At 42.0% G+C, this 27,267-nt stretch overlaps 1 protein-coding gene across 1 annotated transcript; it reads left to right on the forward strand.

The window, feature by feature from the left end:
* Positions 1-10,206: 10,206 nt before the first annotated feature.
* On the forward strand, positions 10,207-11,154 carry LOC311136343 (trace amine-associated receptor 6-like; the record flags this gene model as incomplete). The annotated part of the gene is made up of 1 exon (XM_084170451.1): positions 10,207-11,154. One exon carries the CDS (start codon positions 10,207-10,209, stop codon positions 11,152-11,154), a length of 948 nt encoding a protein of 315 aa, XP_084026577.1.
* Between the last annotated feature and the right edge of the window lie 16,113 nt (positions 11,155-27,267).

Below are 27,267 nucleotides of genomic sequence, written 5' to 3' on the forward strand. Positions count from 1 at the left end.
ACGAGCAATGGACATTAAACCGGTGGAAATCTGTCCTTTCATCGAAATTTGAGATTTTTCGTTCCAACCGCCGTGTCTTTGTGAGATGCAGAGTAGGTGAACGGATGATCTCTGCATGTGTGGTTCCCACCATGAAGCATGGAAGAGGAGGTGTGATGGTGTAGGGGTGCTTTGCTGTCAGTGATTTATTTTGAATTCAAGGCACACTTAACCAGCATGTCTACCACAGCATTCTGCAGTGACACGCCATCCCATCTGGTTTGCGCTTAGTGGGACTATCATTTGTTTTTCAACAGGACAATGACCCAAAACACACCTCCAGGCTGTGTACGGGCTATTTGACCAAGGAGGAGCGTGATGGAGTGCTGCATCAGATGACCTGGCCTCCACAATCCCCGACATCAACCAAATTGAGATGGTTTGGGATGAGTTGGACCGCATAGTGAAGGAAAAGCATCCAACAAGTGCTCAGCATATGTGGTAACTTCTTCAAGACTGTTGAAAAAGCATTCCAGGTGAAGTTAGTTGAGAGAATGCCAAAAGTGTTCAAAGCTTTCATCAAGGCAAAGGGTGGCTTTGAAGAATCTAAAATCTAAAATATATTTTGATTTGTTTAACACTTTTTTGGTTACTACATGATTCCATATGTGTTATTTCATAGTTTTGATTTCTTAACTATTATTCAGTGCTCCAACGTCCTCTGACAAATCAATTGTACGTTTTGGCGTTTCTCAAGATTCTGTTTTAGGACCACTTTTGTTTTCACTATATATTCTACCTCTTAGTGATGTCATTCGGAAACACAATGTCATCTTTCACTGCTATGCGGACGACACACAGCTGTACATTTCGATGAAATATGGTGAAGCCCCAAAATTGCCTACCCTGGAAGCCTGTGTTTCAGACATAACATTTACATTTACGTCATTTAGCAGACGCTCTTTTCCAGAGCGACTTACAAATTTGTGCATTCACCTTATAGCCAGTGGGATAACAACTTTACAATATGTTTTTTTGTTTCTTTCTTTGGGGTGGGGTAAGGGGGGGGTAGAAGGATTACTTTATCCTATCCCAGGTATTCCTTAAAGAGGTGGGGTTTCAAGTGTCTCCGGAAGGTGGTGAGTGACTCCGCTGTCCTGGCGTCGTGAGGGAGCTTGTTCCACCATTGGGGTGCCAGAGCAGCGAACAGTTTTGACTGGGCTGAGCGGGAACTGTGCTTCCGCAGAGGTAGGGGGGCCAGCAGGCCAGAGGTGGATGAACGCAATGCCCTCGTTTGGGTGTAGGGACTGATCAGATCCTGAAGGTACGGAGGTGCCGTTCCCCTCACAGCTCCGTAGGCAAGAACCATGGTCTTGTAGCAGATGCGAGCTTCAACTGGAAGCCAGTGGAGTGTGCGGAGGAGCGGGGTGACGTGAGAGAACTTGGGAAGGTTGAACACCAGACGGGCTACGGCATTCTGGATGAGTTGTAGCGGTTTAATGGCTCTGGCAGGGAGCCCAGCCAACAGCGAGTTGCAGTAATCCAGACGGGAGATGACAAGTGCCTGGATTAGGACCTGTGCCGCTTCCTGTGTAAGGCAGGGTCGTACTCTCCGAATGTTGTAGAGAATGAACCTACAGGATCGGGTCACCGCCTTGATGTTAGCAGAGAACGACAGGGTGTTGTCCAGGGTCACGCCAAGGCTCTTCACACTCTGGGAGGAGGACACAATGGAGTTGTCGACCGTGATGGCGAGATCATGGAACGGGCAGTCCTTCCCCGGGAGGAAGAGCAGCTCCGTCTTGCAGAGGTTCAGCTTGAGGTGGTGATCCGTCATCCACACTGATATGTCTGCCAGACATGCAGAGATGCGATTCGCCACCTGGATATCAGAAGGGGGAAAGGAGAAGATTAGGTTTGTGTCGTCTGCGTAGCAATGATAGGAGAGGCCATGTGAGGATATGACAGAGCCAAGTGACTTGGTGTATAGCGAGAATAGGAGAGGGCCTAGAACTGAGCCCTGGGGGACACCAGTGGTGAGAGCACGTGGTGCGGAGAAAGATTCTCTCCACGCCACTTGGTAGGAGCGACCGGTCAGGTAGGACGCAATCCAAGAGTGAGCCGCGCCGGAGATGCCCAACTCGGAGAGGGTGGAGAGGAGGATCTGATGGTTCACAGTATCAAAGGCAGCAGACAGGTCTAGAAGGACAAGAGCAGAGGAGAGAGAGTTAGCTTTAGCAGTGCGGAGAGCCTCCGTGACACAGAGAAGAGCAGTCTCAGTTGAATGACGAGTCTTGAAACCTGACTGGTTTGGATCAAGAAGGTCATTCTGAGAGAGATAGCAAGAGAGTTGGCTAAAGACGGTACGCTCAAGAGTTTTGGAGAGAAAAGAAAGAAGGGATACTGGTCTGTAGTTGTTGACATCAGAGGGATCGAGTGTTGGTTTTTTGAGAAGGGGTGCAACTCTCGCTCTCTTGAAGACGGAAGGGACATAGCCAGCGGTCAATGATGAGTTGATGAGCGAGGTGAGGTAAGGGAGAAAGTCACTGGAGATGGTCTGGAGAAGAGAGGAGGGGATAGGGTCAAGCGGGCAGGTTGTTGGGCGGCCGGCCGTCACAAGTCGCAAGATTTCATCTGGAGAGAGAGGGGAGAAAGAAGTCAAAGCATAGGGTAGGGCAGTGTGAGCAGGACCAGCAGTGTCATTTGACTTAACAAACGAGGAACGGATGTCGTCAACCTTCTTTTCAAAATGGTTGACGAAGTCATCCACAGAGAGGGAGGGGGGGGGGGGGGGGGATTCAGCAGGGAGGAGAAGGTGGAAAATAGCTTCCTAGGGTTAGAGGCAGATGCTTGGAATTTCGAGTGGTAGAAAGTGGCTTTAGCAGCAGAAACAGATGAAGAAAATGTAGAGAGGAGGGAGTGAAAAGATGCCAGGTCACAGGGAGTCTAGTTTTCCTCCATTTCCGCTCGGCTGCCTGGAGCCCTGTTCTGTGAGCTCGCAATGAGTTGTCAAGCCACGGAGCAGGAGGGGAGGACCGAGCCGGCCGGGAGGATAGGGGACATAGAGAGTCAAAGGATGCAGAAAGGGAGGAGAGGAAGGTTTAGGAGGCAGAATCAGGAGATTGGAGGGAGAAGGATTGAGCAGAGGGAAGAGATGATAGGATGGAAGAGGTGAGAGTAGCGGGAGAGAGAGAGCGAAGGTTGCGACGGCGCATTACCATCTGAGTAGGGGCCGAGTGAGTAGTGTTGGAGGAGAGCGAGAGAGAAAAGGATACAAAGTAGTGGTCGGAGACATGGAGGGGAGTTGCAGTGAAGAACAGCATCTAGTAAAGATGAGGTCAAGCATATTGCCTGCCTTGTGAGTAGGGGGGGACTGTGAGAGGGTGAGGTCAAAAGAGGAGAGGAGTGGAAAGAAGGAGGCAGAGAGAAATGAGTCAAAGGTAGAAGTAGGGAGGTTGAAGTCACCCAGAACTGTGAGGGGTGAGCCATCCTCAGGAAAGGAACTTATCAAGGCGTCATGCTCATTGATGAACTCTCCAAGGGAACCTGGACGGCGATAAAAGACAAGGATGTTAAGCTTGAATGGGCTAGTGACTGTGACAGCATGGAATTCAAATGAGGAGATAGACAGATGGGTCAGGGGAAAAAGAGAGAATGTCCACTTGGGAGAGATGAGGATTCCTGTGCCACCACCCCGCTGACCAGATGCTCTCGGGGTATGTGAGAACACATGGTCAGACGAGAAGAGAGCAGTAGGAGTAGCAGTGTTTTCAGTGGTAATCCATGTTTCCGTCAGCGCCAAGAAGTCGAGGGACTGGAGGGTAGCATAGGCTGAGATGAACTCTGCCTTGTTGGCCGCAGAACGGCAGTTCCAGAGGCTGCCGGAGACCTGGATCTCCACGTGGGTCATGCGTGCAGGGACCACCAGGTTAGAGAGGCAGCAGCAACGCGGTGTGAGGCGTTTGTATAGCCTGTGCGGAGAGGAGAGATCAGGGATAGACAGAGGCATAGTTGACAGGCTACAGAAAATGGCTACAATAATGCAAAGGAGATCGGAATGAAATGAACTAAACATTTGGGAAAGCGAGAGAGCGGGGCCTCCCTCACTTACGTTTCACTGAAACACCCAAATATAACTCTCCCAACTTCCACCTCAGAAACATAAGGAAGTCGATGTTTTACTTTTAAACTCGGACAAAAGAGAGATGCTAGTTCTAGGTCCCAAGAAACAAAGAGATCTGCTGTTGGATCTGACAATTAATCTTGATGGTTGTACAGTCGTCTCAAATAAAACTGTGAAGGACCTCGGCATTACTCTGGACCATGATCTCTCTTTTGACGAACATATAAAGAATATTTCAAGGACAGCTTTTTTCCATCTTCGTAACATTGCAAAAAAATCTGAAACGTTTTGTCCAGAAATGATGCAGAAAAGCTCATCCATGCTTTTGTCACTTCTAGATTAAACTACTGCAATGCTCTACTCTCCGTCTACCCGGATAAAGCACTAAATAAACTTCAGTTAGTGCTAAACATGGCTTCTAGTATCCTGACTAAAACCAAAACATTTGATCATATTACTCCAGCGCTAGCCTCTCTACATTGGCTTCCTGTTAAGCTGATTTCAAGGTTTTATTGCTAACCTACAAAGCATTACATGGGCTTGCTCCTACCTATCTCTCCGAGTTGGTCCTGCCGTACATACCTACACGTACGCTACGGTCACAAGACACAGGCCTCCTTATTGTCCCTAGAATTTCTAAGCAAAGAGCTGGAGGCAGGGCTTTCTCCTATAGAGCTCCATTTTTATGGAATGGTCTGCCTATCCATATGAGAGACGCAGACTCGGTCTCGACCTTTAAGTCATTACTGAAGGCTCATCTCTTCAGTAGGTCCTATGATTGAGTGTAGTCTGGCCCAGGGGTGCGAAGATAACGGCAAGGCACTGGAGCGACGAACCGCCCTTGTTGTCTCTGCCTGGCCGGCTCCCCACTCTCCACTGGGATTCTCTGCCTCTGACCCTATTACGGGGGCTGAGTCACTGGCTTACTAGTGCTCTTCCATGCCGTCCCTAGGAGGGGTGCGTCACTTGAGTGAGTTGAGTCACAGACTTGATCTTCCTGTCCGTTTTACGCCCCCTCGGGCTCGTGCAGTGGAGGTGATCTTCGTGGGCTATACTCAGCCTTGTCTCAGGGTAGTAAGTTGGTGGTCTGTTGATATCCCTCTAGTGGTGTCGGGGCTGTGCTTTGGCAAAGTGGGTGGGGTTATATCCTGCCTAGTTGGTCCTGTCCGGGGGTATCGTCAGACGGGGCAACAGTGTCCCCCGACCCACCCCTGTCTCAGTCTCCAGTATTAATGCTGCAATATTCTATGTGACGGAGGGCTAGGGTCAGTCTGTTATGTCTGGTGTAATTCTCCTGTCTTATCTGGTGTCCTGTGTGAATTTAAGTATGCTCCCTCTAATTCTCTCTCTCCCTCCCCTCCCTGAGGACCTGAGCCCTAGAATCATGCCTCAGGACTACCTAGCATGACGACTCCTGGCTGTCCCCAGTACACCTAGTCGTGCTGCTGCTCCAGTTTCAACTGTTTTGCCTGCGGCTAGGGAACCCTGACCTGTTCACTGGACGTGCTACCTTGTCCCGGACCTGCTGTTTTTGACTCTCTCTCTCTCTACCGCACCTGCTGTCTCGACCTCTGAATGCTAGGCTATGAAAAGCCAACTGACATTTACTCCTGAGGTACTGGCCTGTTGCACCCTCTACAACCACTGATTATTATTTTACCCTGCTGGTCATCTATGAGCATTTGAACAGCTTGAAGAACAATCTGGGCTTAAATGGCAATGTACTCTTATAATCCCCACCCGGGCACAGCCAGAAGAGGACTGGCCACCCCTCAGAGCCTGGTTCCTGTCTAGGTTTCTTCCTAGATTCCTGCCTTTCTAAGGAGTTTTTCCTAGCCACCATGCTTCTACATCTGCATTACTTGCTGTTTGGGGTTTTAGGCTGGGTTTCTGTATAGCACTTTGTGACATCTGCTGATGTAAAAAGGGCTATATAAATACATTTGATTGATTCATTGATTGACCTGCAATATTAAAGCTGATCTACCCCCTATAAAAAAAGAAATAAAAAATATTTGTTGAAGTGGTAAAAGAGGATGGTAGCGGTGCCGGCTATGTTATACAAATTCGACGGTCACAAGATGGGGACTTCTAATAGGCCTATGGCACGTCAAGCGAACTGTAGCCTACTGTTCAGATGGGTTCAATCAAACTGAAATCTGGACACTGACCTTAGGTCTATAACCTCTCACGTAGCCTTAATATTATCTTCTGCAGAATTAAGCATTTATTCGCAGTAAAATGATACACCAAATGCAGGGTACATTTAGACTCTGAACAGCATTGGATAAATATGATTTCTTTCTTGCAGCATCTTGAGAGAATGTGAATGCGCAGTTAGATACCTACTGCAGAGGTGCTATCTTTTTCAGCATCATAAAAGCTGATAGTATTTCAACCACATAAATATGCATCCAAGCTGAACTGAAATCTCATCAGAAATATGTTGGGTTGTTTTCACAGCTTTCTATTTCCTTATAATTGCTCAAACTGATATGAAAAATGCATTCCCTAACTGTCTTTGCTCTGCAAAAGAAGCAGAGATGACAGAGAACTTTACTGATGTCAAAGAAGTATTAATTCTATTAATTTATGACATTATTCTGGTGAGCAAGGGTTTATTTAGTTGTCTAGGGCAACATATAATGACAGAAAATTGTGATAAATAAAAAAGTATACCAGTTTCATTTAAGGACCAAAGGATTGACAGCCGTCCCATATAGATTGCAAAATAGTTGGGAAGAGATTTTTGACGTACCGATTCCATGGCATAGTGTTTATGAACTGATACGCAAAACGACGCCGGATTCAAAACATCAAGAATTGTTCAATTTAAATTATTATATAAAATTCTTGCTACCAATAGAATGTTATTTATATGGGGGATACAATCTTCCCAGCTCTGCAGATTTTGCTGCGAAGAGACAGAATCATTAGATCATTTGTTTTGGTACTGTCCATTTGTAGCTTTTTTTTGGACACAGGTCCAGGAATGGCTAAAGGATTGCAATATTTACCTGGAGCTAACCCTGCAGATAGCACTACTGGGTAATCTGAAAAGTCATAGTCAATCGATCAATAATATAATAATACTTTTAGAAAAAAAAAATATTTTCAATTTACAATCTGTAGAAACAATGAGAATAGAAAGGTTCAGAACTTTTGTAAAACATCACAGTACAGTTGAAAAATACATGGCAAATAAATATCCAATATGGATGGTGTTAAGAGATAGATGGAAGGTGTTGAATGGAGCTGAAGGATGGGACTAATAACAACAACTAATGACAACAAGATAACTAATGTAAAGCATACTGTGTCCATAATAAGTATATAGGTTATAGGTTGAGAGCTTTTGTGAAAGAGCACAGTTAGAAAAATATGGCATATAGAAGCAAACCAGATGGACATCATGAAAATGATCGGAGGAAGTTCAGGAGTAAAAACAAACAAAATATAATTATTGTAAAATGTGACTTTGTCCATAAAATGTAAATAGTATGTATAAGCTGGAAGTAGAGGCCAAAGCATTGTTGTTCACTAGTTTACTCCAATTAGGGAAGGGGTGGAGGGGTTGGAAAGTACTGAAGAGAAATATAATTTTAAAAAGGATATTTATGTGTGTATGTATATATATATATATTTATGTCACGACTTCCGCCGAGGCTGCCCCCCCCCCCCCCCCCCCCCCCCCCCCCCCCCCCCCCCTGGTTCGGGCAGGCTTCGGCGTTCGTCGTCATCGGAGTACTAGCTACTGCCGATCCCAATCTCATCACTCCACGTGTCATGTCTTGTCAATCACACACACCTGGTGCTCATTCATTTCATTAGTATGTGTATGTGTTCCCTCTGTTCCCCTTTGTGAGTGATTGTTTGTTGTGAGAGCGTGTAGCTTGGTTGAGCTAGTATTCACTGTGTTTATGCCAAGGTGGATGTTTTCCCTTGTAAGAGTTTCGTTTGACGCTTTGAGCGTTTGATTTATGTAAACGGAATAAACTCTGGACTTCGGTATTTTACCTCCTGCGCCTGACTCCTTCATTCCCACCTCATCACAATATATATATATATATATATATATATATATATATATATATATATATATATATATATATATATATACACAGTGAGGGGAAAAAAGTCTCCACACCTTAATCCAATAGAAAATCTGTGGAGGGACCTGAAGGTTCGAGTTGCCAAACATCAGCCTCGAAACCTTAATGACTTGGAGAAGATCTGCAAAGAGGAGTGGGACAAAATCCCTCCTGAGATGTGTGCAAACCTGGAGGCCAACTACAAGAAACGTCTGACCTCTGTGATTGCCAACAAGGGTTTTGCCACCAAGTACTAAGTCATGTTTTGCAGAGGGGTCAAATACTTATTTCCCTCATTAAAATGCAAATCAATTTATAACATTTTTGACATGCGTTTTTCTGGATTTTTTTGTTGTTATTCTGTCTCTCACTGTTCAAATAAACCTACCATTAAAACTATAGACTGATCATTTCTTTGTCAGTGGGCAAACATAAAAAATCAGCAGGGGATCAAATACTTTTTTCCCTTTCTGTATATATTTGCGAGAAAAAAACACGGGGGATGGAAAGTGATGCAGACAATTACATTGATGGAAGTTACAATCTATCTGCAATATTAAAGCTGATCTACCCCCTATAAAAAATATAAAAAAATTATTTGTTGAAGTGTTAAAATTAAATAAAAATAATGACAGATGAGAAGCTGCATGTATCTAATTATAGATTATAAATTATAAGCAGAAACATATATAAATCTGGCAAAAAAGATCCTGCACCCCCTGTCAAAAAATCGTTATGCCGTCTCTGACTGTAGCCTACAACACATTTTCTATATTGGGCCTCAGATTTTCACTTTATCACATTTAGTCGGGCGGTTATAGATGGGTTATTAGCAATTATGGGAGGGTGTGGGTGAACAAACAGCTGACCCGCGCACCACTAGTAGTTCCCAATCACACAATTACTATAAAACAAATCTGTTTTCCTCAGTTAAATGTTTGGTGAATGCATGGCGTTGCCTTGTCCTCAGTCCTTCTTTGAATGCTGTGTGCACCATGATGACATGTTAACCTGAGTTTACCTGGTTAATCATAATCATTTCATATTATTATTTGGCACTGGTTATGTACTGTTAATGTAGCAGGTTCTCCCCTTCCGGTCTCCATAATTCAAAATCCCCATTTGCTGTGTGTGCGCTAGGGCTTAATAAATACCCTAAATATTGGATCCTGATTTCACCTCAATTCCAGCACTTTCTCTTAACTAGCCCACTAGTCCTTCCTTTATTTCAATGTTATCATCATTATGCCATTATTATGTGTGTACCCACATGTTATTCCCAACATGTCTCTACAGGTTGTGGATTATGAGCCAAAATGAGCACTGACATAACCCAGAACGGTTAAAGGTTCTGTGTAGTCATCCTATTTCCCCTGTAAAATAGCTTTTGAGTGACCAAAACATCACCCATACTAGTTTTTCCAGATTAAAATGCTAAAAATGTTGTCTTATTTTTAACTATTGGCAAGGCTGAAGGACATGTTATGTGGGCGCAGCAACATCAAATCCTGTCATACATCACATCATGGTTTCACAAATGATTTGTTTATCTGACCATTTGTTTGTTTGTGTGCTCACTTCTATACAGATGTAGGATTAAAATTTGAGCCAGTTTGGTACAGCATGAAAATAATCCTGCAGCAAGAGGAAATGTGAATTATTATGTGGATTTTTGTAGGGGGTGATGCATTTTTCGTCAGGGAAAATCAAGTCAAAAATGTGAAAGTGGAAATTACAAACTTCAGAAGCTTTTTTAAACCTCAAATACAAGTTTTACATTTCCTGCATTGCAGGAAAGTTCTCCTGCAACATGAAAATCAAATTAAGATCCTACATCTGTATGCTTTGGTGGTGCTTGTGTGTGCAGAGAGACTCTGAGGAGGGGAGTTTCTGTTAGTCACTCAGGGATAAATAGAGAGGCAGAGCACAGAGTTTGTCAGAAGGCTGACCTGACAGGGTCCCACACAGGACTAAGCAAGAGCAGGACCTCAGCATTTTTAGCCATTATTACAAATGGAGGAACACAAAGATGCTCAAAACTGTTTTCCTGAACTTAACTCTTCTTGCAGAAAGGTTTTGCTATCAACATCTATTTATATAACACTGTACATATTCTTCTCATTGATTTCAGCGGTTACAGTATTTTTGAACGTACTGGTGATCATCTCCATCTCTCACTTCAAGCAGCTCCACACTCCAACCAACCTGCTCATCCTCTCTCTGGCTGTGGCAGATCTCCTGGTGGGACTGATTGTGATACCAGTAGGGACCGTAGCAATAATGGAATCATGCTGGTTTCTGGGGAAATATTTCTGTGTGTTTTATGTCTACATCAGTTATTTATTTCTATCCTTATCTCTCGGCAATTTGGTCTTGATATCTATTGACCGTTATGTTGCTGTGTGTGATCCCTTATTGTACCACTCTAAAATAACAATAACAAGAATGACATGTTGTATATCCATTACCTGGTGTTGTTGTATCATATACAATGCTGCTTTTATAAAAACCTCTGTAAATGTACAATTACCCAAAAGGTGTTTTGAAGAATGTTATATTGTTGAAGGATTTAACTGGAGTAGCATCATTGACCTTGTAATTACAATGGTTGTCCCGTGCTCTATTATTATAACATTTTATTTTAAAATATTTTTGGTCGCCAGATCACAGGCCCGAAAGGTATTTTCAAAAGAGGCTGCCACCAAGTCTGGTGTTAAAACTGTACAGGCAAATAAGAGTCAGAGAAAAGCAGCAAAAACTCTAAGTATTGTAGTTTTCACCTATCTCAGTTGTTGGATTCCAATTTTTTTTCTCCAATTTTTTACTCTCCAATCATCAGCTTACTTAAGCTTTCTGCCATTTGTTAATTCCTTTATTAATCCAATAATTTATGCTTTCTTTTATCCATGGTTCAAAGTGACAACTAAACATATTTTAACAATGAAGTTAAGGCGTTCATAGTTATTATGATTTTATTCCAAAATTTGCAAACATACATTTATATTGTTATTTTAAACTATATTGTTGTTGTAATTGCTTATTTCATGTAACAATACACTGACATGACTTATCTCAGTTATTTGTTGTCATCATAGACACATTTTTGTGTTGATTCAGATTGTGTTGTTGATACAGAATGATATGGATTGGAGTGACTTGTTAATTGTAGAAGTTATAAGCGTGTTATAAAGACATAGTCATTTTGGGTTGTACATTCCAAAGACCAAAGCCTGTGGTTGTTCCATGTTATTTAATGATGCATAGTATGTCAGTACTGTAAAAGTAAAGTACATTTTGAGGACTTCATAATTATTCTATATGTTGTTTAACACCACCATCTAGTGGCTCATTGGCAACACAATGTCTTCATCAAGTGTAGTAATGTTGAAATGCAAAGGTAACTGCCAAAATAAAGGAAACACCATCTTACAAAATAATATGCATCTTAATAGGCCATTTGGACACCACTAACCAGAAGAACTTCAATGCACCTTGGCATAGATTCTAAAAGTGTCTGGAACTCTATTGGAGGAATGTGACACCATTCTTCCACGAGCAATTCAATCATTTGGGGGAATGGTGGTGGAAAATACTGTCTCAGGCGCCGCTCCAGAATCTCCCATAAGTATTGAATTATTTTGAGATCTGTTGACTGAGACGACCATGGTACATGGTTGACATAGATTTCATGCTCATCAAACCATTCAGTGACCTGTGGATGGGGCCATTGTCATCCTATGGGGGCATAGCCATGGTAGCCAAGATAATGGCCTACCCAGCATTTTTATACATGACCCTAAGCATGATGGGATGTTAATTGCTTAATTAACTCAGGAACCACACCTGTGTGGAAGCACCTGCTTTCAAAATACTTTGTATCCCTCATTTGCTGAAGTGTTTCCATTATTTTGTCGGTTAGCTGTACAATACTGCATGATGTAAGATCAAGTCCAGGTCTAACTCAATGGTGTATTGTGTAAGAATTTGATGGTAAAATGTAAATTCATGCAATTATGACATAAATAAAGATTTACACAATCACAGGATTTTGTGCAAGGTATGTTAACTGTCACAATACAGTAGTTAGACTTGCATTATAAATGTTCCTAGAGCCCATGGTTTGGGAGCTACTGTTGAAGCTGTTGAGGAGGGATAACTTGATTAAATGGCTTAGAGTGAATTATTCCAAAATAGTTTTTTTGTTTGTTGGTGAAATGTTATTATATAAGGTAATCACGTGAAATGCTTTTCATATCATTGATTGATAAAACTGAACTGAACAGGAAATTACATTTCTTAGTCACTTCTTTTGTAATGAGAGAAAGAAGACACGAGAAAAGAAAAAAAACATCAAAGGGGTGATTGGGTCAGAGTACAGTGTGGTTGTTCTGACAAAAAGCATTTGTCCCCACGATATACAGTGGGGAGAACAACTATTTGATACACTGCCGATTTTGCAGGTTTTCCTACTTACAAAGCTTGTAGAGGTCTGTCATTTTTATCATAGGTACACTTCAACTGTGAGAGTCCAGAAATCCAGAAAATCACATTGTATGATTTTTAAGTAATTAATTGGCATTTCATTGCATGACATAAGTATTTAATACACAGTTGAAGTGTACCTATGATAAAAATGACAGACCTCTACATGCTTTGTAAGTAGGAAAACCTGCAAAATCGGCAGTGTATCAAATACTTGTTCTCCCCACTGTAACTGAATCAAAGTCTCCCTTAACTTGAATACGTTTTTTTCATAATTCAGTTCAGTTAGACATTTTTACAAATCTATACAATGTTCATACTGTCAACTTTCCTACAACCTGGCCAACTGACATGTGCCTTGCAGTCATGTCTCCAGAGGCTGTGGATTATGGTCCAAACTGAGTACTGACATCACCCAGTACAGTTAATGGTCCTGCACAGTCACCTTATGTCCAATGTAAAATAACCTTTGAGTGACCAAAACACCACCATAATATTATTCCCAGATTAAAATGTTCAGAATTGGAGAAAATGTACCTTTACTCTCATCTCTTACCCATCATTAATGCTGAATGACAGGCTAGATGGGCTCAGCAACATCCAATCCTGTCATACATCTATGGACCTCTATGTTGCTGTGTTTGATCCCTTATTGTCCCACTCTAAAGTAACAATACGAATAAGAATTTGTTGTATATCCATTACCTGGTGTTGTTGTATCATATACAATGCTGTTATGATAAATGGCTCCCTAAATAAGCAAAAGGTATGCCGTAGGTGTTATGAAGAACGTTTTATGGTTATAGGATTGTGCAGTGCTTTAATTGGTAAATTGGGAGGTGGCGGAACAAAAAGTGAGCCCGAGAGGGGGTGACCTGGGGGGCTCTCAGGTACAAATCACCATTATAATAAAGCATTGCGTGTATTATCATCGATTTGGAGTACTGGCATGCAGTAGAGTAGAGGCGCTTGGAGAAGTTGCACACATGGGGATCATTTTTGTAGCCTAGGGTCCACGGAAAATGTGACCTTTTATAAACGCATTTCAAATTCTACATAATTTTAGAATACTTTTTAATAACTCACAAATGCTCGAAATGACAGGCTACTTTGACACTGACAAACTGAGAATCTGAGATCAATAAAAACGACTGTCACAATCGTCGTACAGAGATGAGGACCAAGGCGCAGCGTGATGAACGAACATGGTTAACTTTATTATCTTTAGTGATAATAGAAACAACAATCAACAAAACAAGAAACGACTCGTGAAGTCCACGGTAACAATGACCAACACGGAACAAGAACCCACAAACACAAAGGGAAAACAGACAATTTAAATATGGCTCCCAATCAGAGACAACCAACGACAGCTGACACTCGTTGCCTCTGATTGGGAGTCACTCTAGCCAACATAGAAATAAACACAACAGAATGAACACACCCTGGCTCAACATATAGAGTCCCAGAGCCAGGGTGTGACAGTACCCCCCCCCCTAAAGGCGCGGACTGCGACCGCGCCTCAACTTGAACAAAACAGGGGAGGGCTGGGTGGGCATACCTCCTCGGCGGCGGTTCTGGCTCCGGCCTTGCCCACAACCCTCCAATAAACCCCCCATAGCGCCCCTGGTCCAGTCTGGCCCCGCTGGCTGGAGCTGAACTGGACTTAGCAGGAGCGGTTAGCTTCAGCTCCGTAGTGGAGCAGTTGACCGGGACCTTACCAGGCACCGGTGACCCAGGCACGGGTTGTGCTGGACTGACGACGCGCACCACTGGCTTGGTGTGTGGAGGAGGAACGGGCCTTACCAGGCTGACGACGCGCACCCCTGGCTTGGTGCGTGGAGGAGGAACGGGCCTTACCAGGCTGAATACTCGCACCCCTGGCTTGGTGCGTGGAGGAGGAACGGGCCTTACCAGGCTGACGACGCACAACGTAGGCTTGGTGCGTGGAGCAGGGACAGGCCGGGCTGGGCTGGCGACGCACCCCGTAGGCTTGGTGCGTGGAGCAGGGACAGGCCGGGCTGGGCTGGCGACGCACACCGTAGGCTTGGTGCGTGGAGCAGGGACAGGCCGGACCGGGCTGGCGACGCACACCGTAGGCTTGGTGCGTGGAGCAGGGACAGGCCGGACTGGGCTGGCGACGCACACCGTAGGCTTGGTGCGTGGAGCAGGGACAGGCCGGACTGGGCTGGCGACGCACACCGTAGGCTTGGTGCGTGGAGCAGGGACAGGCCGGACTGGGCTTGCGACGCACACCGTACACTTGGTGCGAGGGGCCGGAACAGGCCGGACCGTACTGGGGACACACACCACTGGCTCTACCTCGGGATCTGGAACGGGCCGGACCGGACTGGTAACACACCCCAGTACCTCTCGCTGTGCCTCTACACCTTCCTTCCCTACTTTGACCAGTGGCCCCCGTAAACCTGGTGGCCTTCTGAATCCGCCCCTTTTCTGCCTCCGTCAGCCCCGTCGTCCATGCCGTGTGCCCCCCCCTAAAAAATTTCTGGGGTTGCCTCTCGCCTGTCCGACGTTGACACTGCTGACGCCGCTGCTCCTCTCTCGCCAGGGCCTTAATCCTAGCCCATGGCCCTTTTCCCCCGAGCATGTCCTCCCAGGACCACACTTTGCCCACCTGGGCCATCGCCAACCTCTCCATCTCATTTCCCGGCGCTTCCTCCCATGTCCAGTCCAAGATCTGCCCCTGGACACGCTGCTTGGTCCTTGTATGGTGGGTTCTTCTGTCACGATCGTCGTACAGAGATGAGGACCAAGGCGCAGCGTGATGAACGAACATGGTTAACTTTATTATCTTTAGTGATAATAGAAACAACAATCAACAAAACAAGAAACGACTCGTGAAGTCCACGGTAACAATGACCAACACGGAACAAGAACCCACAAACACAAAGGGAAAACAGACAATTTAAATATGGCTCCCAATCAGAGACAACCAACGACAGCTGACACTCGTTGCCTCTGATTGGGAGTCACTCTAGCCAACATAGAAATAAACACAACAGAATGAACACACCCTGGCTCAACATATAGAGTCCCAGAGCCAGGGTGTGACAACGACCTTGTCTTGAATCCATCAATAGCTTAGGTCTAGGTTTGTGGAGACATACATAATGTACAATATGAGGAGGAACTTATAGTCCTAAAAAAGCTTTCCAGTTTTACTGACTCACCCAATGATGCGCAAACTCATTCACCAGCGACGGCCAATGCTCTCGTGCCAAAAGCTTATCTCTCTCTTGTTTTACTTTGTAAAACCATGCTGTTCGCTCAATAGGCCTATTTGGAAGTGTTCTCTTTTCAGGAGGATCCATTTGCTTTCCAATATTGCGAAAGGCCTGTTTTAGCTGCATGCTGTTCACTGACAGATTTGCCACGCGTTCCCGACTTTAAGCATGACTTGTGATTGGGCTACACACATCTATAAAAAAATCCTCTGTGGCTAAATTATATGCCTACTGCTGGTGTAGTATTGGAAATTATTTCATTTATTTCTGAACAGAAAGCAGTAATTATACAGTACAACTGGCAAATGTAGCCTATTTCAATTCATAAGTAAATAAATAAGTGATGAAGTGCAACGCTGGAAAGATGAGAGTTGTATAGAATGATTTTATGTATCATTAAGGCAAATGTAGGGAGATGCCAATGGTAAAATATAATAAATATGTTTGATATTTTATAATCCAGATGCATGCTTAAATGAGGAATATAGCCATGCAGTATATGACTATGTTTTAAATGAATGAATGTACTCTTTCACAAAAGCTCTCAACCTATAACCCATATACAGTGGGGAAAAAAAGTATTTAGTCAGCCACCAATTGTGCAAGTTCTCCCACTTAAAAAGATGAGAGAGGCCTGTAATTTTCGTCATAGGTACATGTCAACTATGACAGACAAATTGAGAAAAAAAATCCAGAAAATCACATTGTTGGATTTTTAATGAATTTATTTGCAAATTATGGTGGAAAATAAGTATTTGGTCACCTACAAACAAGCAAGATGTCTGGCTCTCACAGACCTGTAACTTCTTCTTTAAGAGGCTCCTCTGTCCTCCACTCGTTACCTGTATTAATGGCACCTGTTTGAACTTGTTATCAGTATAAAAGACACCTGTCCACAACCTCAAACAGTCACACTCCAAACTCCACTATGGCCAAGACCAAAGAGCTGTCAAAGGACACCAGAAACAAAATTGTAGACCTGCACCAGGCTGGGAAGACTGAATCTGCAATAGGTAAGCAGCTTGGTTTGAAGAAATCAACTGTGGGAGCAATTATTAGGAAATGGAAGACATACAAGACCACTGATAATCTCCCTCGATCTGGGGCTCCACGCAAGATCTCACCCCGTGGGGTCAAAATGATCACAAGAACGGTGAGCAAAAATCCCAGAACCACACGGGGTGGACCTAGTGAATGACCTGCAGAGAGCTGGGACCAAAGTAACAAAGCCTACCATCAGTAACACACTACGCCGCCAGGGACTCAAATCCTGCAGTGCCAGACGTGTCCCCCTGCTTAAGCCAGTACATGTCCAGGCCTGTCTGAAGTTTGCTAGAGTGCATTTGGATGATCCAGAAGAGGATTGGGAGAATGTCATATGGTCAGATGAAACCAAAATATAACTTTTTGGTAAAAACTCAACTCGTCGTGTTTGGAGGACAAAGAATGCTGAGTTGCATCCAAAGAACACCATACCTACTGTGAAGCATGGGGGTGGAAACATCATGCTTTGGGGCTGTTTTTCTGCAAAGGGACCAGGACGACTGATCCGTGTAAAGGGAATAATGAATGGGGCCATGTATAGTGAGATTTTGAGTGAAAACCTTCTTCCATCAGCAAGGGCATTGAAGATGAAACGTGGCTGGGTCTTTCAGCATGACAATGATCCCAAACACACCGCCCGGGCAACGAAGGAGTGGCTTCGTAAGAAGCATTTCAAGGTCCTGGAGTGGCCTAGCCAGTCTCCAGATCTCAACCCCATAGAAAATCTTTGGAGGGAGTTGAAAGTCCGTGTTGCCCAGCGACAGCCCCAAAACCTCACTGCTCTAGAGGAGATCTGCATGGAGGAATGGGCCAAAATACCAGCAACAGTGTGTGAAAACCTTGTGAAGACTTACAGAAAACGTTTGACCTGTATCATTGCCAACAAAGGGTATATAACAAAGTATTGAGAAACTTTTGTTATTGACCAAATACTTATTTTCCACCATAATTTGCTAATAAATTCATTAAAAATCCTACAATGTGATTTTCTGGAGAAAAAAAATCTAATTTTGTCTGTCATAGTTGACGTGTACCTATGATGAAAATTACAGGCCTCTCTCATCTTTTTAAGTGGGAGAACTTGCACAATTGGTGGCTGACTAAATAATTTTTTTCCCCACTGTACTTATTATGGACACAGTATGCTTTACATTAGTTCTTTTTTAAGAAGGGGCCTAAGCCACGCAGCCAATAGAATGATAAGATGAGAGGCTTCATATAGAAAAAAGCATTCATGACCTTTTGGAGTGGACATTGTGTGACAGCTGGACGTTGGAAAAGAAGGGTGGTGCAGAACTAAAATAAGTTAGGAATTTGCCATAAGGGGGTAACTGTATATGCCATGTAAGCATGTTTGTGCATTTGTGTGTATAAAAGGAAGCGCTAAGCCAAAGAGAGACAGCCGTTCCAAGGAACTGCTCGGCTTTTGTTATTAGATAATAAAAGTCTAATTTTTGGATTCACAGGCTCCAGTTTCTTGAGAGATATTTTTGAGTTGACTACTTTTGAGTAAAATATTTCTATGACAGTTGCAGGCTCATGTCTATCAGAGAAAAGAGGAAGAGAGATTATATAAAGTGAATCTAATTCTAGTTACAGTGCATTCGGAAAGTATTCAGACCCCTTGACTTTTTCCACATTTTGTTACCTTACAGCCTTATTCTAAAATTGATTAAAATGTTTTTCCACCACATCAGTCTACACACAATACCCCATAATGACGAAGCAAAAATAGGTATTTAGAAATTTGTGCAAATGTATATATATATAAAATACATAAGTATTCAGACCCTTTACTCAAAACTTTGTAGAAGCACCTTTGGCAGCAATTACAGCCTTCTTGGGTATGACGCTACAAGCTTGACAAACCTGTATTTAGGACATTTCTCCCATTCTTCTCTGCAGATCCTCTCAAGCTCTGTCAGGTTGAATGGGGAGCGTCGCTGCACAGCTATTTTCAGGTCTCTCCAGAGATGTTTGATCGGGTTCAAGTCCGGGCTATGGCTGGGCCACTCAAGGACATTTAGAGACTTGTCCCGAAGCCACTCTTGTGTTGTTTTGTCTGTGTGCTAAGGGTCGTTGTCCTGTTGGAAGGTGAACCTTCGCCCCTGTCTGAGGTCCTGAGCGCTCTAAAGGAGGTTTATCATCAAGGATCTCTCTGTACTTTGATCCGTTCATCTTTCCCTCGATCCTGAGTAGTCTCCCAGTCCCTGCTGCTGAAAAACATCCCCACAGCATGATGCTGGCACCACCTTGCTTCACCATAGGAATGGTGCCAGGTTTCCTCCAGACGTGACGCTTGGCATTCAGGCCAAAGAGTTCAATCTTGGTTTCATAAGATCAGAGAATCTTGTTTCTCATGGTCTGAGAGTCCTTTAGGTGCCTTTTGGCAAACTCCAAGCGGGCTGTCATGTGCCTTTTACTGAGGAGTGGCTTCCGTCTGGCCGCTCTAGCATGAAGGCCTAATTGGTGGAGTGCTGCAGAGATGGTTGTCCTTCTGGAACGTTCTCCCATCTCCACAGAGGAACTCTAGAGCTCTGTCAGAGTGACCATCGGGTTATTGGTCACCTCCCTGACCAAGGCCCTTCTCCCCCAAATGCTCAGTTTGGCAGGGCGGCCAGCTCTAGGAAGAGTAATGGTGGTTCCAAACTTTTTCCATTTAAGAATGATGGCGGCCATGTGTTCTTGGGGACCTTCAATGCTGCAGAAATGTTTAGGGACCCTTCGCCAGATCTGTGGCTCGACACAATCCTGTCTCGGCGCACTAGGACAATTCCTTCGACCTCATGACTTGGTTTTTGCTCTGAGATGTACTGTCAACTGTGGGACCTTATATAGACAGGTGTGTGCCTTTCCAAATAATGGCCATTTAATTGAATTTACCACAGTTGGACTCCAATCAAGTTGTAGAAACATATCAAGGATGATCAATGGAAACAGGATGCACCTGAGCAAAATTTCGAGTCTCATAGCAAAGGTTCTGAATACTTATGTAAATAACGTATTTCTGATTTTTCTTTTAATACATTTGCAAAAATAAAAAAAAAACCTGTTTTCGCTTTGTTGTTATTGGGTATTTTGTGTATATTGATGAGGAAAAACATTTATTTAATCCATTTTAGAATAAGACTGTAATGTAACAAAATGTGGAAAAAGTCAAGGGGTCTGAATACTTTCCGAGTGCACTGTACATGAGAGATATAGGTGCGCTCCTCTCTCTTACGACAGCAATGCCCACGCGTTGGTCTATATAGGCTACAATGTTGCGCAAACCATAAACGCTGGCTGGCCGAACACGAATCAATTCCTTGAACACTGATTACTTTTTCTGTTGAATTTTTACATTGCAAACAGTGACAATTATTTTTCATGCCAGACGAGGTACCGGATCCTGGTAAATGGGTTCCTGAACGAAACAGTCCAAAACTGAGAGGTGCCGGCTCCTGTCCAGGCAGTGATAGTAGGTAAGTACTGTAAAAGTACAGTACATTTTGAGGACTTCATTAATCATTGCATATGTTGTTTAACATCATCCTCTAGTGTCTCAATGGGGACACACCGCTTTTAACAAGTGTAGTGAAGTTACTCAATGATATCAGATAACCTCCAGGTCTAACTCAATGGTGTAGTGCAAGAAGTTGAGGGTAAATGGTAAGAATATGCAATTATAGGAAACACTCTATAATAACGTTCAGTTATAAACCATTTATAAGGCATTTACAAACAGTTTTCTCACCCTTTATGACTCATTACTCCCACATTTGTAAATGTTACTAAAATTGTTATTCACACATTTACTGTATATATAACTATTATGTATTAATAATTCATAAGATCATTTATAAGATGTTTAATATAGGTCCGTATAAACCATTTACTAATCATTAATAAAGTTGTTTGCCCTTAAGTGAGGGCTTTTCATACTTTATAAATACTTTATAAATATTTTGAGTGACCAGTGTATTTCTCACAAAAAGGTCTCACAATGACCTGGAATATATCAATGGTTAAAGAAAAAGCACACAACACAGAGGATGTTTAAGGAATTATATTGAACATGTTATTTCAAAACAGCTACACTATTGTAGTATTGTGTTGTATAACTGCACATGCAATGCTGAGTAAAGCTTTTTTGTGAAAAATACTATAATTTGCATTTATTGGTAGTGACTTGTCTACCAACACCAAAGTGTGGATTGCAGTCACTCCCTAGAGCAGTCCATAGACCGCTTACAGGGTAAAGGAACAAATATCTAAATACATAATTTCGCTGAACATTATGTTTAAAGGGTTACTAACGTTAAAGGCCCAGTAAAAGTGCAGCCAAACAAAGGAAAGTTTGAAAATAGTCTGCTGTCAAAAGACTGAAGCACTGGAGGTAGCTAAAGGTTAGGTTACATGCAAATGCCTCTATGTCATTCACATATCAGAAGTAATGAAGCAAGAAAAATCCACTAGTGAAAAATGGTCCAGTCTGGCCAGCTGTTGTCTGTAGGCTACATCTCCCTGTTTTATGATTAGTTTGCACTTCCTCACATCCTTGTAATAGTTGTTTAACAATAGTTTTTGTGAATAAATGTTTGATATACATGTATTTCCTTAAACAGCCTGTGTTGTGTGTTTATTCTTTCATCATTTATATGTTCTAGGCCATTTTGAGACCTTAATGTCTACCAATGGCATGTCCATCTTTTTGTCAGAAATTACTCTCACTCACTCAAAATTACACCTTCTCAAAATTACACTCACTCAAAACATTTATAAAGTAGGCATAAAGTATAAATAGCCCTCACTTTAGATTAGATACTGGAAAAATACTTTACTAATAATTAGTATTTTTTTAATTTAAATACTTAACATCTCATGAATACTCGTATGAATCATTAATACATAATTTAAGTTGTTTATACATGTGTGAATAATTAGCTTACCAACATTTACAAAAGCGGGAGTAATGATAAATATATTATGAGCAAACTGTTGTAAATGCCCTATAAGTGGTTTATTACTGAACACTGTTATAAAGTGTAACCCAATTATGACATACATTTTATTGTATAAGGTAGTCAAGTGAAGTGCTTTTGGTAACACCTACTGTAGGTCTCCTTATGAATGCATTCACAAAGCCTTTATAACAGCTATATAACACATTAATGCATTTGTCATAAGCTGTAATACGAGTTTTAAATAGTTATGTGTAATGGCATAAGATGTTATAAAAATATTTATAATGGTTATTTATAATGGTTGTTATACACTGAGTATACAAAACATTAAGAATACCTCTTTCCATGACATACAATGATCAGGTGAATCCAGGTGAAAGCTATGATCCCTTATTGATGTCACTTGTTAAATCCACTTCAATCAGTGTAGATGAAGGGGAGAAGACAGGTTAAATAAGGATTTTTAAGTCTTGAGACAATTGAGACATGGATTGTGTACAGTGGCTTGCGAAAGTATTCACCCCCTTGGCATTTTTCCTATTTTGTTGCCTTACAACCTGGAATTAAAATGGATTTTTTGGGGGTTTGTATCATTTGATTTACACAATATGCCTCCCACTTTGAAGTTGCAAGATATTTTTTATTGTGAAACAAACAAGAAATAAGACAGAAAAACAGAACACTTGAGCGTGCATAACTATTCCCCCCCCCCCCAAAGTAAAGGTGTTAACGATTTTGTTGTTTTGGATTCACAGGCTCCAGTTTCTTGAGAGATATGTTTGAGTTGACTACTTTAGAGTCATATATATTTCTACGACATAAATGGCGTGTGTGGCCAGGAGTTGGAAACAGGGACCAGAGACGGTGAATCTGCGCTTGTGAGACGGTTTGGACGGACCATACAAACAAAAGCGGCCACTTAAAAAAAAAAAGGTAAGCTAAGTTCTTACTTATATAGTATAAAGTTGTATGGTTCGATCCGGGGCCCGGCCTCAGCAGCAGAATACCAAGTAGGTCTCTCCAAATTTAAGAACCAGAAAATTAGAGACTGGGAGCTTTTGGATTTAAGAATACATGTCGATGTCACTCTGTTGTTCGTCTGAACCGTTTGTTCAAATCATATGATTCATTTGTTCGTCCTGTTGGTCATTCTGTTTAATCCATTGTGATTTGATCTGGACAGTCTGATCGATCTGTTTGATTCAATTGCTCAATTCGTGCATTCAATCATCGGGGTCACTCGGCGGCTCATCTGATGCGTCTGTTCGATTCAGTCAATTAATTTGATTCATCTTGCTGATCGCTCTGTCTGGGTCATTTCGGCACGGGCGGCTGTCCATCTGGTTGAGCGATCAGACAATAACATGTTAAAAAGACCTACAGATACCGCTCTAGACGTGTAGTGGAAGTGAATCGTCTTGAGGACTGCTTAGGTAGGCGAAATCCTGTGCAATAACGCTCTTTCTCTGTGTCGTGGAAGTGTATCAGAGAAAGAGGGCCGAATTTACAGGTCGCTTAGGAAAGCGTAAGATAGGTAGAAGTCCAGGTGTGTATCACCTAGGGGGCAATAGATAGAAATCCTGTATAAAATCATCTTTCTTGTGTCGGGGAAGTGAATCAGAAAGGGTTGATCAGGTAAAAAAGATAGGTCATCCGGAGTAGGTGACATAATTGAAGTTAACACCGGTCATCCTGAGTTGGTGAACGGGTTGAACAGCTACTGAGGCTTCAAAATATAGAGAAAGTGTTAGCTAGAGTAGGTCTGATCATCTCATGTAGATGGGTGGTTTGCTTGGGCTACTGTGAGTCATTCAACTGTCTGATTCATTTGGGCACAAGTGGCTACTCATCTGTATGAATGAGAATAATAAGAAATCCTGCAGATAACAGCTTATTTTCTGTGTTGAGGAGAGAAGCTGTGTTTGAGGTCGTTTGAAGTTTCGGTGTTTGGTGGAGAAAGGTTGGCGCACGTTTCCTGGACCGTTACTTGAGTGTAGCCTGATAGGAAGGACGCACCCGGTCTCACACCAAGAGAGGAAGAGTGAATGGTGTGTGAATGTTCATAGGGGTAGGAACACACATATGGCTGAGTGATATAATGGTGTAAATGAGTCGCACTCTGAAGTTTGAATGATGAGATATAGAGGTGTGTATGATAATTTGATATACGGTGGAATAATAAGCTATTCTTGTAAATTATATCTTGGAGTTTCGTACAACAATGCCTGTCATAGAATTTTGTAAGCTCAGTGAATAGTGACCAGCATACACGATTCTGGGAGGATTCTATGACTGAGAGGAAGGATTTGGGTAATTTGTTGTTCGTTCCGCTGAGACTAGATTGTGATTAATTGATTTGTGGCAATAAAGAATCATTAGAAACATGAATGGTTTGGTAGAAAAAATGAATTTTATGGGAGTGTAATTTATTACGAGGGATTGGATAAAATTATAGGTGTTGACTTGCACGCACAAACACGTACGTGGGGATGGGAGAAAGTACATAGGGCATGTGGTAGAATTAAGCATTATAATAAGCTATCTATTATTTCAGAAGCAGAGGTGATATAGTCAAGGAATTTTAGTATATTAAGGGGAAAATATAAGTAATTTGGTTAGGTTATTAGATCTGTTTCCAAATCGATGAATGTGGGTTTGACTCGTTGACTGCTAAGTTGTTTACGTTGAGCGTGTGAGATCTGTGTCTTTCAAAGCTATTTTCTGATAAAGTGTGGTATGTGCCAGATACTAAAACTGCTGACCATTATCATTGGAATAAAGGAGGATTAACTTGTCTTTTCAATAAAGCATAGATTCTGCATCGCTGATTAGAGTCTAGGTTTTCTAAGTATAGTTTAAATATGGTTGTGGGTTGTTTAGATTGACGGAACAGTCAGGATAAGACTGGACGATTTAGCAGCCTGCGTCTTTTCAGACTGAAGGACTCACTTATTCAACGGGAAAGAAGGAGGAGTGACTATAGTCTAATCAGAAAGGACAGTTACATACATTTGAATAGCGGACTGGCAATTGTGAGAGAGTTATGGCCATAATTTGAATTATTTAGGTAGACTAGAATGAAAGTAAGGTCTTTTAATAATATGAATATAAATATACTATTAGTTATTGTAGGGTTGTGAATAGACTTTACTAATGTCATGATCTAGTTCTCGGGTAAAAGAGAGTCGTACTTGTTTGACTGTATCGAGCTGAAAGAGATATTTGAAGCAAGTTTGAATAGTTGGATGGAAAACATTTATGTGACAAATTCAAATTGTTATTACTTTATTCTATAGTTTGCGTGACAACAGTGATGTATGCGAATAGTTGGTGAATTCTAGAACGATCATTTATTTTCGTTACATGAACCAGGGGATGCAAGGAGCTTTGGCTATTATGCTGAGGGAATAGCACCAACTTAAAGTGGGTTCTAGATTTGTTGAATAAACAAACTTATATTTTAAACTTAAAGTAATGCAATAGGCTACAATTATAGCATTATTATAAAAAGGCACTATACGCTCATCTGTGGTCCTCTGTAGCTCAGCTGGTAGAGCACGGCGCTTGTAACGCCAGGGTAGTGGGTTCGATCCTCGGGACCACCCATATACAAAAATTTATGCACGCATGACTTTAAGTTGCTTTGGATAAAAGCATCTGCTAAGTGGCATATTATTATTATTATTATTATCTGGAAAAAGCAAATTTAAGACACAGAAGGACAATAAAAAACCCAGAAAAATAATGGATACTAGGGGTGCCTAGAGAATCCTAAAGGGGAGGGTCAGCTAGTGGCAGTAACTATGCAGGCTGATGAAGAACCTATGCTAAAGGTTCAGGTGAAGAATAGAGGCACCCCAATGATGATAGATACTGGAGCAACTTACTCATGTGTAAATCCAAATTATGCCTCTCACCAACCCCATGTCAGGCAAAGATGCACAGCCAGTAGAATGTTCATGACAAACGTAGTTAATACATATGACAGTTCCAGTAGAATAAGAAGCAGGAAAAAGCTACATGTGTACAAATATTAGTGTCAGAACAAATTCCAGTTAATTTAGTAGGAAGAGATACACTGTGTGGAATGGGGGTCCAGATTAAATGCAGATCAGAGGGACTAATAATAGTTAAGGAAGGGGTATGTCCACAGAAGGTAATGGGGAAACCAACATCACATTAGTAAACTATTTTGGTAAAAGGGGGGTCACAGGCATGTGGGAAAGTACAACCAACGAGGCAAGGGATAGCATATTTGAGTTTTCGATGTCACGAAGCATGTTGGAGTGATTGAGTGGTAGCAGTGCGGCTAAGGAAAAGCCTAGGGGTTTAAATCTTATGGGATTTTATTTCGTTTTATGTGCGATGAATTGTGGAATTCACCGGAGAAGGGAGCAGTCACAAGTGATGTTCTTGAGGGTTGTCTGAAAGAAGGGATCAGGAGATGTGGCAAAAGTGTGAGAATTTCGAATGTATATTGTGTGGACTGATTAATAGGTATCAAAGGGGGAAGTGATTCTCTTTTCTTAGAAATATTTTCTGAGACTATAAATAAGGCCTGGCCATTTTTTGTTTGTTTATTGTTTTACTATATGGTGTACGAATAATCACAAACAAACTACTTAGTATTAAATATTAGCTGTATAGGATTTTTATTTCTATTTTGGGTTTCTTCACGGGATGGAAGTGAAATATCTTAACGGGGCATACACATGTAATGTGGGTTTTTATTTACTGAGGGATAAGTAAACATGTGTGATTTATTTTGAAAAGAGCTGTACTAAGGACTTACTGTACACTCGGGGTACAACATTTATTAAATGTCTTGATGGTTGTTAAGAGTAGTATACTATTGGATGAAACAATTCATTGAATGATTTCAATGACCTCTGCAGTCTGTCCTGGCTTTATGGTGTGGCCTGATCATCCACACTGTAACCCTTGGAGGAATGCTGAATTAGGGGTTGTTTATAATAAGGAATTGTAAAATTACTATATTGTTTGGCATTAATCCTATATATCATCCCAAACAGGACAAAGATCAAGTGGGAGAGTTAGTCTTGAGGGAGAGATATCCTTGAATAATGTTATCGAATGCAATTGGGTTAAGATATCATCAAGGGTTGTCATTTTAAGTTAAGTTATTATTTTTGGTTTAACAAGCAGTGTTGTTGTTCTTTTGTTTTTTGAACACATGAATCACGATGTGATGCATGTGTCCAAAGAGGGGAAGGTGTTAACGATTTTGTTTTTTGGGATTCACAGGCTCCAGTTTCTTGAGAGATATGTTTGAGTTGACTACTTTCGAGTCATATATGTTTCTACGACATCCCCCCCCCCCCCCCCAAAGTCAATAC

Source organism: Coregonus lavaretus (genome assembly GCF_964263955.1).
Source record: "Coregonus lavaretus genome assembly, chromosome: 10".
Classification (NCBI taxonomy): Eukaryota; Metazoa; Chordata; class Actinopteri; order Salmoniformes; family Salmonidae; genus Coregonus; species Coregonus lavaretus.